The sequence below is a fragment of the Prunus persica genome, chromosome G4 (genome assembly GCF_000346465.2).
Source record: "Prunus persica cultivar Lovell chromosome G4, Prunus_persica_NCBIv2, whole genome shotgun sequence".
NCBI lineage: Eukaryota > Viridiplantae > Streptophyta > Magnoliopsida > Rosales > Rosaceae > Prunus > Prunus persica.
In genome coordinates this window covers 1,416,837-1,431,768 of record NC_034012.1, presented here as the reverse complement: position 1 = coordinate 1,431,768, position 14,932 = coordinate 1,416,837, and the positions used below count along the sequence as shown (strand labels likewise).

Here is a 14,932-nt window from a genome sequence, read left to right as displayed (position 1 = left end):
CCAGAGTCTAATTCAATTAATTTCTAATGCATTTTCCACCAAAGAGAATAGGCTCTCCTAAATTCCGAAGAACGACAAGTCATTAATCATTGGCTTTGTTGACCTAAATATGAACGTCACCAAATTGGTCTTCCCCCCTTGGCCCCTCTCCTTGGTGTGTGTGTGTGTGTGTTTGAGGTTGACAACTTGACATCTTGGCATGGATGATTGTCCCATGTTAGATGAAAACATTCCTTTAGTCATCCATCATTGGGCCCCACATCTCATAAACCCTTTTTATTTAATTATGAAAAAGAAAAGAAAAACATCTTAATTAAAATGTGGGTTAACGTTTAGGAACATCAATTGAAAGATGGGTCATGCCCTTGTCTCATGCTCTTCACGCAAATCCTTAAGTATCTTTTATTCATCATGCTCTTTGTCTTTAATTAGGGCCCTTAATTATTTAATTTCTTTGTATTAAAAGCATTTAGAGTTGGCTTATTAGTTTTAGGTATAATGTAAATGTAGAGTAGTAGAGTAGAGCTCATCATTTTACATAATGTGTCCTAGGTTTCTCTAATCACAAAATAAATATATATATATTTAATTACACACATCCCTAAATATCAAAGTAATTATTAAAATTCACCAAACTAAATAATCATAATAAATTCACAGAGCTGGTAAGAAAATGTGGGTCCCACGTATGATATCACACATGTACATCACACAGAGAAACACTTTCTCTGAATACAATTAGTCAAGTTAACTGTAATTGATCAAAGGACTTGGACTTAAAGAGAGGAAGTAATTTGGTGGGGGTTTGATTTGATGATGCTAAAATGGAGTTGAGAGATGGGTTGGACCTACTCTTTCTGTTTCTTTCTCTAATCTCATAATTACTAAACAAAATATTTTGACACAATTTATCGACTAGAAATTTCTCTTATTTTTTCTCCAGAAAAAAACAAAAACATATACTTGTTCTTCTCTCATGTTTCTTGTCCGTTACCTGAGGTCATTTGGCTGCTTCTCAAATCTAAGTTTGTGTTTTAGGGTATAATAAAATGCTTAACTCACATCACAGGCGTGACCCTTAAGAGAGCTGACGGTCATGACTTCTTCAAGATTAGGTTTACTCTAAAGTTGCAGCTTCTGTAGCCGGTGAGGAGGAACAAGTTGGATGGTTAAGTAACTTGCCCTCCCTGTCCCTGCATATATATATATATATATATATATATCAATCAAGGACAAGGCGGGTCACATACAACAGCTTTTTGTAAGCCTGGGAAGCAAGATGAGACAATATTGTCATTTATGTTGCCAGTTTAATTAAGTCAATAATGCTTTCGTCCAAGAATTGAACTCCAAAGGCACATCAAAGTTATGAGGGACTTGTAACTCAAGCGGTTAAGGGCAGTTTCCTTTACACCCGAGGTCATGTGTGTTCGAATCCCCCACTAATACACATATGTTAATTAGGAAGAAAATGAAACGGGGCAAACGTATAAACAAAGGTTTAGCTGTGTGTTACCTCTCTGTGTCCAGACGTCTCCTGGCATAAAATAAACAAGTTGTTTGTCGAACTGCTATTGTTTATAAGATTTGGTCAAGTATTAATCATAAAATAAGAGGGCTTGTTTTTGCAATATCATATACACATGACCCCTTAGTCTCACTCAGATTTTGTTTAGTTAAAGATACTCCAGTTATTAGGCCTTTTCTTCATTTTCTTCAACTGGGATTCGACAATTTCAGTGATGTAATATGCACCTAATAATCTTGTACGTACTCAGAAAATGAAGTACCAAATACGTAAAGGGTAGCTGCCGGCCATGCTTGATTTGATTGATACTTCTTAACTTGTTTCCTTCACAAAAGATCCTCTCAGATTTTATTATTAAGTCAACTCTACTTACTTGGAGAAGAAACCATATGTCAAAACCTTCTTCAAGGCTTTAGGCCACGCGTTCCAGATTGTCTCAACCCAAAAATGAGTTGGGCCTTTTTTGGTTATCTTTTCCTTTATTTTCAGATCCAATTGTTAAAATCAGCTGGGCCTTTTGATATTTTCATTGGGCCATCTGTCACTGCATGGTCGTGTGATTTAAATTAAGTTTTCTTAATTCTTTTTAAAATTGGGCCTTTGGTCTAGGCCATGTTGTACCTGTAATTAGTGCGATAAATACGCGTGTTACTTTTTACTCAAGAAATTCAAACCCATAATATGAGGTTAATTAGAGTCCATCCATTTCAGTTAAAAAAAAACCTTGCATTCTTCTCGCGGTGTATCAAATAGTAACACTCTATAGTAATTTTTTTTAAAATAAATTAATTTTATGATTAGACAATAAAAAATACTTTAGTATGATTGTGACATTAATCTTATCGTTCATCTATATTATATCTTTCGAATTAATAACACGAATGATACCGTAACCCGCAAGACACATGGTGTTTAAGTCATCACCTAATTTGGAATGGCACTAAAACTAAAAATTGAATCAAAAGTCCTTCCCTTATTAACTGTTGTGGAAATTATGGCATGATCCAAGGGTCGAAAGTGATGATGGGATGTGCCACATTTCTTTTAGTGGGACCATTATATTGACAAGCCAACAACAACACATGTGCACTTGCCATCTTCCCAAGCAAAACAAAGAAAAACTGTGCAACCAAAAATTACGAAAGTGAAAGAAAAAAGAAATAGAAATGTCATCTCTTTCAAGCGAAATTTCTTAAGATTCCTTTTTCAGTCACATCTCAATCACTTTCTGGCTAAAGGTAATCTTCTCTAATCATACGGCCATGGAACCATGATCTAAATGCTGATATCTCCCAGTTTCTTAATGCTTATTGACAATAATTAGTGCACCCACCTTTCCCTTTTTCTTGTACATGAATTGCTTGCTCACACATTTTCTTCCCAATTGGATAAGATTTGTGTGTATGTGAATATAATAACAAGATAGAAAGATACAGTTTTGGGTTCACTTATTATGCAGAAATTTTGTTGAATTCTCAGTGTAGTTTCCTTTCTCTCATTCCACAAGTATTTGCCAAATCTTAATGGCATTCTACAGCTCCAGCCACTACGAGACTGATGATCATGGTGAGTATTATTTAACCCCTTATGCTGATGATCTTTCTGCTCCACTTGAACTAGATCAAGGGCCAACAATATCTTATTCTAGCTATGAACCCAGCTTTCAAAACTTCCTCGAGTATGATCCAACCCCATATTTTCATGCTTTTCATTCATACTCTGCCTCTCCTTGTTGTAGCAAGCCAATATCCATTGAATACAACCCGAAGTTTTATGAGCAGAGTTATGATACTCAATTCTTGATCTCTTACTCTGTATCTGAGTTTAATGAGCCTGATTTTGAAGAATATGATCCTACACCTTATGATGGTGGGTTTGATATTGCTCAAGTGTATGGCAAGCCCCTTTCGCCTTCAGATGAAACTTGTTATCCTTTGAATGGTGGATCTGTGTCTGTCACACCATTGGGTGGTAATAAAGAGCAAATTAATGAGCAAGCAGCAAAACCCATCAATGGAAGCCAACCAATCCCGGCTATTGAAGAAGAGCAGATGCAGCACCAAGAGAGCAGGGAAGATCAGCCAAGTCAAGAGAGCACTGACCAGGGAAAGCCTGATCATCAAGTTGAGGAAGTTGAAGAAAGTAAGGGAAGTGACCATGAACACAATCTTGGGTCTTTAAGCCATGGATATGAGAAGCAAGCTCATCAAATTCCTAGTGGTTATGGATTGGAAGCCATGGACATTTGTGAGAGTTTATTTGGCTACTGGCCTTGCCTGTCTCGTGATTTTAAGAGAGGGAATGATACTGGTCAAGGGTTTTCTGGGGAGGGAAGGTACGGCAACCCATGGGAAGGAACTGCAGATTATCTTTTTGGAAGCTCAAATCCATATGGAGAAAGAAGAGATGAAGAGAGTTACTATGGGGGATCTGTTTATGCCTATGAAAGACATTATCTAGAACAGCCTCAGAATAGGCAGGGTTGAGAGCATGAGGAAGATTCATTATTGTTACATAAATTCAAGTTGTCTTGAAGATTGTAAGAGCTTTTGGCAACTTTATGGGCACACATGTTTTCTCTCTGTCACAGAGTCTTGGTTTGTAAGGATGAATAATTATGTTGGACAAAATTTTCTTAATGGCTCTTTCTTTTTCTTAATGCCTTGGATTATATTGTTGTTAAGGCGATAATGACAGCAGTTAAGGCATCATCAGCAGCAGGCAAACTTAGCTTAGCATGGATCAAATGAAAGCATGTGTGCGTGAAGTTACAATGATAATTATCCATTAAGGAAAGCATACATTAGATTTGATGGTTAGGACTTGATTATGCCGCCTGATGCATCGACATCTTCTTCCTTAAATATATGACCCAGAATAATGAAATTTACGCACCAAAGTATCATTATGCAAGCAGTCTAGCAGATGAACATATTGTTATTTGGTAGGTTTTTTTTACCAATTTACTCATAAATCCATAAGCTTTAAGGGTTACTCTGTTTTGTATTTTATAATCTAAAAGCATGATGGCTGTGAAAACAAAAATTCTAAATGTTACTCTAATGTATCGGAAGAGGAATTGAACTCGAATATAAAGGGCATACGCTACCTTAACCAACTGGCATGCTTTCGAAACACTGAACCAACCCAATCTTATAGGTTGGGCTGACCTTGTATTAACTATTAAGATTGGTCCAGCCCTCCAGGCTTCGATTGTAGCCTGACCCAAGATGGTCTATTGAGGGAATTAAGTTCGATCCAATGGTTGACCCGTTTTTTCGACCATTAGATATTTGTGGAAATTAAATAAAATAGTGTACGTATTTTTGGGAATCCTGTATTATAATATTAATTATCAATTATTTTATGATAGCATCATAGTAGCTTTCCCAAAACGAAACCTTAAATTAAAAACCCTTGTTGAAACCTCAGACATTCAGCTTTTGTCTGTCCTTCGAAAGTCCCTTCCTTCCTTCACACCATGTCTCTGACACCCGTATCTTTGCTCACTCTCTCTCTCCTCCTCCTTCTTCCTCTCACAGCCACCTCATCCCTCCACAACCTCCTCCAAAGCCAAGGCCTTCCAGCTGGGCTCTTCCCAGACAATGTAAAGTCTTACAATCTTGACCCGATGGGTCGCCTGGAGGTTCATCTAGACTGTTCATGCATGACCAAGTTTGAGACCAGGGTCTACTTTGAGAACATAGTCAGAGCTAATCTCAGCTATGGTGGTCTAAGAGGCTTGGAGGGTCTGATCCAAGAAGAACTTTTTCTCTGGCTTCCAGTGAAGGGAATTTCAGTGAGTGATCCATCTTCTGGTCTAATTTTGTTTGACATTGGTGTTGCCCATAAGCAGCTTTCTCTGTCTCTCTTTGAAGACCCTCCTGTCTGTAAGCCTGAAGCTCAAGGTACTCAAAAATTCCATCTTTTTCTCTCTCTTCTTTCTACAGTTTCAAATAGATTGGTACTGATCTTTGAGATGAAATTATAAAGCTGTCAATTTTCAATTTCCTCCTCCTTTTAGTCTTTTATTGGCAGCCAAACAGAGGCCAATTGGCTATTTGATTAAATCCATCCATTCTTGGAATTTTCTGGCATTAAGGGGTCAAAAAAATTAACATTTGAAACATTCAAACATGGAATGCAGGAATTTTCTCAAAGAAGGATGGTGGGAGGAAGATTGGATTTCAGGCCCAGAGATGAAGGATTGATCTTTTCAGTTGACAGATAATTTTCTCCTCTTTTGTTTTTGGTTTTTGTGCTTTTCAATTTTGAAAAAAAAAAAGGTGTTATGTTCATAGAAGCTGTTAAGATTGTAAAAAAAGAAGGGAAAACTGAGTGTAAGTTTTGGGATTTCCCTCAAGGAAAAAGTGATGAGGATTGGAAATTTTGGGGTTTTATATTGTCTCAGTAGTTACTTGGTCACTAAGCCTTAAATATTGGTTAGCTGTTTTGTGGTATTTGCTTTTGAGTTTATGTCTCAACCAGATTGTTGACCACCTTAGTGGGATCATTCTGTCCCTTCTGTTCCTAACCAAATGTCTCAAGGCCAGCAGTTTGCCATTTCTTTAATCAGTACAATATATATGAAGATGAAGCATAAATGATGTCCTGGATTACCATTTGCTACCAAACACAATGACTAAATAGTGAATAATTCCAATCTGACCTCTGACTTGAAATCAACAAGTCATGAAAACAGAAAACTCTGTTAGTTTCAAGGGTAAATAGAATAGAATATCTGATGCTTCCATTTGCTCTATATGCTACTGATGATCTCTAGCATCAATTCCTTGGTTTGCTCAACTTCAAGCGTTTCGCAGTAGAATCCCTGAAAATCATTAGAATTGATATTAATTTCATGTGCTCAATTCAGTAAAGTGGTGCTTTTGTATCAAAATATATTCATTTGTGTTGTGAGTTTCTTGGAACTGATATGCTGTGACTTACCATGACACAAGATGAAACAAGCATTGCTCCATTGGAGGTAGTGACACTGGTATCAGTGAGTTCAAAGCCAAAGGCAGTCATGGCCTCCATCAGTTTAGTGAACCCACCTCTTTTCTTCTCAAGGATTGCCTTTACCCAAAGTTTGTTCCCATCTATCTGAGTCACATTGACCCCTGCCTGCCAACACCAGCAACCAACATTTAAAATATAAGTAGAAGAACTCCCATGTTTCAAAGAGATCAAATGTACAGAGTTATTAGCTAGTTGTCCAAACCTGAATCCCAAATTTCTTCATCTCTTCTGCAGAATGAATTTCTTCTTTCTTCGGCTCTGGTGCCTCTTCTTCTGATGCTTCCATATCGAAAAGCTGGTCTTTGAGTATGTTCACAGTCTTCTGCAGCTCGTGGATATAAGTGATGGCATCTTCAACAATAGTTGCTTTGTTCATCTGAGACAGGGCAAGAAACAAGAATTAGATTCTTACTCTCTCCACCTTTGAATCAAAAAAGAAAAGTATTGGCCTTAATTATGAAACTTTGATATGAAATGAATAGAATGCTTGCATTTGTAATGTTTGGGACCAATGCACGTAGGGTGAGGAGGCGTTCACTGAGTTTCTGCCGTCTCCTCCTCTCGGCGTGGAGGTTCTTGGACTTGTATTCGTCGTCATTGTTGTGACTCCGATGACCCATCCTACCCCCTATTTTACCTTGTTCAGTTATGCATAATTCATCCAAGGCAGAGGCTACAAACTCCATGTTCTGGAGATATTGATGAAACTTAAGTTTGATAAGTGGGGGAGCGAGAGAGAGAGAGACTAATGTTGGCTATGAATTATATAACTGTTCCTCACAAGGGAATCATTTCATTGTGTGTGAGAGAGGAGCAACCAAGATGCTTCAGTTATGAGAGAGAGAGAGAGAGAGAGAGAGAGAGAGAGAGTTATAGTCTTATAGACCATTCAGTGGTGTTATTGCAATTGGGTTGGGTAGGCTTTGGTTTAATCATGTACATAAGTAGTTTCTACAGTTGTATGTTTACTGCAATAATCTGGAGCGTTAAATCAATCAATGGATGGGATTAAAGATTTGAATGATAAGAGGGTTCATTTTTCATAGCGGATTTGAGCTAAGAAGTGAAGTAGAAGCCTCAACAACAGCTAGTAGCATTCATTCACATGTTGAATGAGGAACAAAAAAAAATCTGGTTTTTGTGTTTTCTGTTGAATGTTCATGTCATGCCTGTTGGTCCTTGTTGACTGGAAAAAGTAGAAACGAATGAAGTTTGTTAGAGCAGCAGACATATAGACTACACCTTTTATTTTCTTTTCTGGTACAGCAGCATTGCTCCCCCCCCCCCCCCCCCCCCAAACAACAAACTTGAGGCCTCTCTTAACCTTCTTCGACCCAGAGCTCAACCAAGTCCAATTTTATTTCAGCCCAACAAGTTTGTTTTGGGTCCGATGAAGCCTGAAAACAAAGAGATTAAAAAAAAGTAAGAAAATCTACTGACAGTTAGAAACTCGGTTAAAATTGTTTTTCATTCTCTTACTTACCTTACTATCGGTAACCCACAAAAGGACCAAAACCCAAAACCCCAGTCAGCCACCACCACTGGCGAACGATGTCTTTCTCTCGCATCCTCCAGCGCGCCTTCTGCACCAGCACCCAACCCAACCCCACTACCAGGCAGAGCATTAAGGCCATCTCCACCGACCTCTACAAAGAGCGCAACCTCAAACGCCTCGTCGAGAAGTTCAAGAAGTCCTCTGAGATCTATCGCTTCCGAACCAAAACCTCCATTTACGAGGATGCCGTTCGCCGCCTCGCCGCCGCAAAACGTTTCAAGTGGATCGAAGAGATCCTAGAGGACCAGAAGAAGTACCCGGACTTCTCCAATGAGGGCTTCGCTGCCCGACTCGTTTCGCTATACGGTAAAGCCGGTATGCTTGAAAATGCCCAGAAGGTGTTCGACGAAATGCCTGATAAAAACTGCGAGCGCACGGTGTTGTCATTTAACGCCCTCTTGGCGGCTTGCATTAACTCCAAAAAATTCGACAAGGTTGATGAGGTTTTTAGAGGGGTCTCGCAGAAGTTGTCAATTGAACCGGATGTGGTGTCCTATAATACTATGATCAAGGCGTTTTGTGAGATGGGTTCGTTGGATTCCGCTGTTTCGATGCTGGGTGAGATGGAGAAGAAGGCCATGAAGCTGGATGCCATCACGTACAACACGATTTTGAATGGTTTATATGCACATAGTCGGTTTTTGGATGCTGAGAAGCAATGGGGTCGAATGGTGGAGAAGAATGTTGTTCCTGATGTTAGGTCTTACAATGCCAAATTGCTGGGGTTGGCTTCAGAGAAGAGAACTGAAGAAGGGGTTGAGTTATTTGAGGAATTGAAGAACAAGGGAATAAAACCTGATGTGTTTAGCTTCAATGCCTTGATCAAGGGCTTTGTTGATGAGGGAAAATTGGAAAAGGCTAAGAAGTGGTACCATGAAATGGGGAAGAGCAATTGTGCTCCGCAGAAATGGACTTTCCAGACGCTTGTTCCCTTTGTTTGTGAGAAGGGTGATTTGGACTTTGCCAGTGAGCTCGGGGAGGAAATTTTCAAAAGGCGCCTTCTCGTGGATGCAGCGTTGTTGCAGATTGTGGTGGATGGGCTGGTTAAGGCCTCTAGGATTGAGGAGGCAAATAAGCTTGTGAAACTTGGGAAGTCAAATAGTTACCGGCGTTATAATCTCAAGTTGCCTACAGAGGAATAATGTATTTCTTTTGACGTTTGTTCTGTTTTGCAAATTACATGTTATGGTTTATGATTCAAAGCACAAAATGGTAAGGAAATGTGGAACTCTTTTGAAGTGGAAGTTTGATCCATTTTGTTTTCTGAATTAGCCTAGTTTTCACCTGAAAATACCTTTAATATTGTTATATTATCCTTCTGCAATTTACTAGACATATTTGTGCGATGCATAAACATTTTATTTTCTTTATATAAATTACACAGCTGACCAGAAACGAGGAAGAATATATATTACACAGATTCAGTTTCATACAGCATCGATCTCATATACTCCTTAAGCGAGGGAAGGCATTGGTTTTGATCGTAGCTATACATCAATGGCACCATTCTTGCAAGATTAAGGGAAGCGTTGGTGAATGCGACTGGAAACGGATTAGGAGACACCAATTCTTTGTTCAGGCGCTTCCATTCTTCTGAAATCAAATTAATAGTAATTTCTTGTGCGTCCTTAATCGAACAGCCTTGGTGTTCGTTTATGTAGCACCGTATGTATGAGCCGTCGTGCCCATCTTGATTCTCATCCTACAATCAATATAGTTACATAAGCACATTTACAGCTAGAGATATGAACAAGACATGTTTACAGCGTGCTTGATATGAATATAAGCTTACCTCTGCAGTTCCCAAGTCGTCCCAGAGCCGAAGAATTGCTGCTGCAGAAGATATGATAGCTGGAGTTTCATTCAACAGCTCCACGCTTTGTTTGGTTATGCCTTGACCCAATAGAAAGAAAATGTGGACCATCACCACATTCACCCCAGAAGAAACAATCCCATTCTTTAAGTAGTCTTCTGCTTTGGGCAAGTGCCCAGACTTAAACCATTTTGCTTCTACTAAAAATGCATTGCACAGACTCCCCCACTGCATGAAATATAGAATTGAATAATTAACTAATCTTTAGTTAATTATACTGGTAATTGATAATCAGCCGATCATCACACATTTGGTATATATACCGTTTTTCTTAGAGAGCGTAACGGGTTCCAGCCGTGCTTCTGATAGACCTTGCTGCTGATTTCATTCGTAATATCGTGAAGAGCCTTGAAGCATATTTTCATGTAGTCTGGTAGGTGCTCTATATCACCAATTTCCCATCTGCAGAAGCATCCAACAATTTATTGATCAGTCAATGGGCAAATCTTGTTAAATCAATTAAATTTAATTGTTGAGGCATGTTTATTGCATATACCTATTGACAGCCTCTGTGAAGAGAATGAGCTCGTCAAGCGTCCCGTAAACATCAAAAATGTCATCAATCAAATAGATGAATGAGATGGGTTTTGTGAGCTCAACCCTCTCCTCTGTCAAGTTTGGATCTGCTAGGCATGCCATGGACCATATGTACCATTTAACTGGTTGGTCTCTGGCAAACTTCAATTCCTTAGCCAATCCCAGCTCTTTCCACCACCTAATTGAGATAACATAATTCAAATAGACACACTGATTAATTAGCTAGAGGGGTCCAATTATATATAATCTACGTACGTCCTCATCAATCTTATTGTCAATTAACTTACTTGGAAATTTGAAAAATTTCCTTCTGGTGTAGGGACTGGACTATATTAAAATCTGTTTTGGCCACTTCCTGTAAGATGTTTAACCATCGATTATTCGTGCCTCGGGAATTAGTAGCAAAAAAGTTCTTGGCCATGAAAGTGGCCAAACTTTTGTGATGGGGATTGGACAATGTGTTTCCAACAACTCTAGCTTGGTGATGATCAAGATGTGACAAGGATGTATTTAGGAGATGCCAACTAAATTGTCCAGCTTCTTCAAGTGTATCTTCTCCTTCTATACTTAGCTGTGAAGCTTCGTATAAACTCATCAATCCCTTAATGTCTTCACTCAACATTTGCTTGAAGCTTCCTTCGCTTTCTTTGAATTTGTTGAACACATCTATTTAACAAAAAATATACATATGGTGAGCAGTCGAATGATTGGCTAGTACTGAGTACCAATATACGTATGATACCTACCATCAGGCACGAAGTAACCCTGTTGTCTGAGCAGTCGAAAGCGAACTGCCACCTCATGAAGATCACTGTGATGATTAGCTCCATGAGCACTACCGGAGGTGATGATCAAATGCTGTTTTTGAAGAATTTGGTCAATCTCTTCTTGAAAGTGGTGGTCAATACCCAGCCGTTGAACAGCATCGATCATGTTCAAACCCTCAACTGCTTCTTCTCCTAGTTTGCTCAGTACATGCCTGAACACGTCCAGCTTTCGTGCATGTAGGAAACAAATGTCATCATCCTCCTGCTTGCAAGAAAATCAAAGAATTATTTTAGGCATGAAGGAAAATGCAACATAAAAGGCAAAGAGCAAGTGTTACGTACCTTAGTAATTGTATTAGCATAGTTAGTTTTGGAGTTTAATAGGTGCAAGGGAGTTGAAAGCAAGCCATGATCTTGGGCAGTGCTCCATTGTTGAGAAGAGGGCTTAGGAGTAAGCTGAATATGTGGGATCTTTTTTGGAGCATTATAGACAGCAGAGATGGCCATAGAAAACAATGCCATTTTTACTAGAGCAATTGCAGCAGGATCTTGTTTTTTTCTCAGTTTGTTTCTGTTGCTTAATTTGAGAGTGTAAGTGACTCTGGGGTTCTCATTATAAAGAGGAAGATTTGCACCGAGCGAATTGTGAAAAATACTTCACTTCACATCATCTGTCAAACTAAAAGCAGAAGAAACGTGTCAAACTAAAAACTAAATTTACTTTATAATAATTGAGAGAGGGTGTGCTGCTGGCACTTTCAAATGCACCATATTAATGAATAGTGTTCGATTTTTGGAACAGCAGCTCCCACATTTTTTTAGTGTGTTGTATTTAATTCGATGGATTTGAAAGGCTCACAACAACCGGTATATTTATACAAGGAATCCAAGAAAGAATCAAATTTGTACTTATAATGGAAGCCATTGCTCCAATCTCCATCTCCATCTCCGTCTCCATCTGTATACATATATTGTGGAGAAGAAAATGTCATGTATTGAAGGCCCCAAAAACGAAGTCCAGCAATGAATGCCAACCAGGGCAAGGAGTGGGCAAGTCCAAAGGCAAGACTTGTCTGAATTACTACCTGGGCAAGCTCACCTAATGGTAACATCATTGTGACGTCAACAACTAATTTAAATAACAAAAAATTGAAGCTCACCTAATGGTAACGTCATTCTGAAATCTCCTCTTGTTGATACCATAGCACACAATACAAATTTGGCAAAATACTGACCAAGGTCTAAAATATCGACGGTTTCGGAAATATCGGTAGTTCAAAAACACATAAATTTCAATGGAAATATAGGAAAATTATCGATATCGATTAAAAAAAATAAATTTTGAAACTTTGTAGGATGTTTATTTAGTCAATTATCTATTACTTTATTACCAAAAAAATTAGAAGGAAATGCATTGCATAATGGGTTTAACTAATTTAAGTTGATTATATGGTGAGTTGACAAACACTACGAGTGTAGAAAATATGTAGTAATTAATGAAAGAAGATTAAACACACCAAAATCATTTATTTATAATGATTTACTACAATATTTTTACACTTTATACATTGCATGGTAATATACATGAGTGATTTAGTGCCACTTAGACTTCCTGTAAGGTTCAAATTTGAGTTATTTACACTAACACCCCATGAGATTTTCGGCTTTTTCACAAAACTCCTTGAGGTTTTAGAAATTACAAGAACACCCCCTGATGTTTTAAATTGTTTTCACAAAACTAATTTTCATTGATTTTATACAAAAAAAAATTCTCCAAATGACTAAGTTGGCCTTTGAGATTAGATTGCATATATTTCATTGAGGTTAATTTTGTCATTTGCATTAAAAAAAAATTTCAATGAAATCATAAATTTTTGGACAAATAATCAACGAAAAGGAGTTTTGTGAAAACAAACTGAAACCTCATGGTGTGTTCACGTAAATAACTTTTCAAAATTTTCATTGTCTTCATTATCTCGATATTATTGATATTACAGTAATATTATAGGGATATTTTGGTCAAATGTTGCTGAAGTGTGAGAGAAATTATCGACGTCGATATTTTTTGATATTATCGATATTTATACGATATGTGTATAAATATATTTTAAAATATTCTAGATGCAAAAAACTGATAATATCATGAATATTTTAGTATTTGATACTGATATTATGACAGGTACTCCTCCTGTTGTTACTTTGCGCCCGCATACATTATTAGTTTTTGGGGTCTGAAATACATTATTCTGTTGGAGAAATAAAGAGACCCTCGCGGGCTCTGTGTGTGTGTGGATGATTCCCCTTGCTGGTGCTCCATAATCCATCCAAACTCAATAACTTGAATATTTTGTCGGTACCACAGGAATTGCTACTATTTGTATTTTGGGCCCCTCTTTTGTAGCAGTTGTGCTGTTCTTATTGCATTTAGGAGGGGACCATGACCTGAACCACATTATATGGCAATTGTTCTTTACATTCTCTACAAAATATATGAAATACATTGGGGTCATGGCATGGCCGGGGCCCCTTCCTTGTAGCCTAAGCATGGCTCTGCCTTTCATATCAAAAAACAAAAGCAAACAAACATGGCTTCTCCCCATTCATTTAGTTTCGTTTCGATTAGAGCCTCAACAATCTTATCTAGTTATTTAGGCCGGTTCATTTTATTGAGATTCTTCATTTGAATTTTACGTTTTTTATTCCACACCAATTTTCTTAATTATTTTCAGACCCAAAATCAATAGGCCAAAATAATTAACCACGTTATTTGGTTGGTGACGATTCATGCAGAATTAACCACGTTATGCACATTTTTCCTTTTGCTCACTCTCAGAAGAACGCATGTTTTGTACATGTTGGTTTGGAGTCATCTCAAATCCAAATGGTATCAAGTGTTTGACTTTTCCTTTTGTTGCTAAAGAAAAATATGTATCTTCAAATTTGTTATGACCACATATCTCGCACAAATATGTGGGGCCTTGACTGCCGACTTTGGGCCCACGACCCATAAACTTATGTTTGAAACCAACAGCTCGTGACTTGATGTTTGGGCCACACTCGAACCACAATAACTCATCCCTTCCATGAAGACGAGTCCCCACTCACCATCAGCCTGTTCAGTGGGTCTTGAGCTTGACTTTTGTCAACTCGTTTCTTCTTGGTGTTGTAATTTTCTTTCCGGCCCTTCTAGTCGTTATTCATTATTGGTCAAGATTTCTTGAACAACAATTATTGATTTGTAATCTCATGAACAACAATTATTCCCCCATCAAAACTAAAACTAAAACAAATATTCAATAAAGTAATATAAACATAAAAATGAGTGGCTGTAAGGAAAAAAGTGGCATTCATACCATACGAATCCTTTACTTTAATTTTCTCTATTACAGTATATTTGACTTTCCTTATAAATATGTCATCTCATTTAAATTTCATTCCAAATGAAAAAAATTGACACAACAAAACATATATTTTATTTTTAAAACTTTGCTTCACACCCAAAACATTATGAAACGTTAAAACAGATTGTTGGTCTCTTCCCCTCGCCTCCTCCTTCCATCTTCCCAAAGCAAACCAAACCATAGAAGAACCAGCAGCTCAAAACTATTTCACACTGCAACCTGATTAAAGAATATAAGAGTCTTCGTTAC

General features: G+C 37.9%; 5 protein-coding genes across 5 annotated transcripts; 3 read left to right on the top strand and 2 right to left on the bottom strand.

The window, feature by feature from the left end:
* LOC18778940 lies at positions 2,773-4,239 on the top strand. Its single transcript, XM_020562737.1, has one exon. The coding sequence runs from the start codon at positions 3,052-3,054 to the stop codon at positions 4,012-4,014; it is 963 nt and encodes a 320-aa protein (XP_020418326.1). The 5' UTR covers positions 2,773-3,051; the 3' UTR covers positions 4,015-4,239.
* Positions 4,908-5,923, top strand: LOC18779618. The gene is made up of 2 exons (XM_007212117.2): positions 4,908-5,436; positions 5,676-5,923. The coding sequence occupies exons 1-2, from the start codon at positions 5,010-5,012 to the stop codon at positions 5,729-5,731; spliced, it is 483 nt and encodes a 160-aa protein (XP_007212179.1). The 5' UTR covers positions 4,908-5,009; the 3' UTR covers positions 5,732-5,923.
* Positions 6,096-7,856, bottom strand: LOC18778293 (transcription factor DYT1). Its single transcript, XM_007212806.2, has 4 exons — positions 7,042-7,856; positions 6,753-6,926; positions 6,479-6,655; positions 6,096-6,359 (listed from the first exon to the last, which is right to left on the bottom strand). Exons 1-4 carry the CDS (start codon positions 7,234-7,236, stop codon positions 6,288-6,290), a joined length of 618 nt encoding a protein of 205 aa, XP_007212868.2. The 5' UTR covers positions 7,237-7,856; the 3' UTR covers positions 6,096-6,287.
* LOC18780608 (pentatricopeptide repeat-containing protein At3g13160, mitochondrial) lies at positions 7,999-9,438 on the top strand. The gene has a single exon (XM_020561797.1). The coding sequence runs from the start codon at positions 8,102-8,104 to the stop codon at positions 9,245-9,247; it is 1,146 nt and encodes a 381-aa protein (XP_020417386.1). The 5' UTR covers positions 7,999-8,101; the 3' UTR covers positions 9,248-9,438.
* Positions 9,408-11,910, bottom strand: LOC18778181 ((3S,6E)-nerolidol synthase 1). The gene is made up of 7 exons (XM_007213810.2): positions 11,625-11,910; positions 11,262-11,544; positions 10,803-11,181; positions 10,475-10,693; positions 10,242-10,380; positions 9,898-10,146; positions 9,408-9,807 (listed from the first exon to the last, which is right to left on the bottom strand). Exons 1-7 carry the CDS (start codon positions 11,802-11,804, stop codon positions 9,517-9,519), a joined length of 1,740 nt encoding a protein of 579 aa, XP_007213872.1. The 5' UTR covers positions 11,805-11,910; the 3' UTR covers positions 9,408-9,516.

Bases quoted from the DNA above. Each gene is read 5' to 3' on its own strand.
- LOC18778293 (XM_007212806.2), bottom strand. From the start codon at position 7,236: ATGGAGTTTGTAGCCTCTGCCTTGGATGAATTATGCATAACTGAACAA. The intron at 6,656-6,752 runs GTTTGGACAACT...TGGTGTTGGCAG, and splicing joins TGAAGAAATTTGGGATTCAG to GCAGGGGTCAATGTGACTCA. The intron at 6,360-6,478 runs GTAAGTCACAGC...AATGATTTTCAG, and splicing joins TTGTTTCATCTTGTGTCATG to GGATTCTACTGCGAAACGCT.
- LOC18778181 (XM_007213810.2), bottom strand. From the start codon at position 11,804: ATGGCATTGTTTTCTATGGCCATCTCTGCTGTCTATAATGCTCCAAAA. The intron at 11,182-11,261 runs GTAGGTATCATA...TTTGTTAAATAG, and splicing joins GGGTTACTTCGTGCCTGATG to ATGTGTTCAACAAATTCAAA. The intron at 10,694-10,802 runs GTAAGTTAATTG...TATCTCAATTAG, and splicing joins GAAATTTTTCAAATTTCCAA to GTGGTGGAAAGAGCTGGGAT.
- LOC18780608 (XM_020561797.1), top strand. From the start codon at position 8,102: ATGTCTTTCTCTCGCATCCTCCAGCGCGCCTTCTGCACCAGCACCCAA.
- LOC18778940 (XM_020562737.1), top strand. From the start codon at position 3,052: ATGGCATTCTACAGCTCCAGCCACTACGAGACTGATGATCATGGTGAG.
- LOC18779618 (XM_007212117.2), top strand. From the start codon at position 5,010: ATGTCTCTGACACCCGTATCTTTGCTCACTCTCTCTCTCCTCCTCCTT. The intron at 5,437-5,675 runs GTACTCAAAAAT...CATGGAATGCAG, and splicing joins CTGTAAGCCTGAAGCTCAAG to GAATTTTCTCAAAGAAGGAT.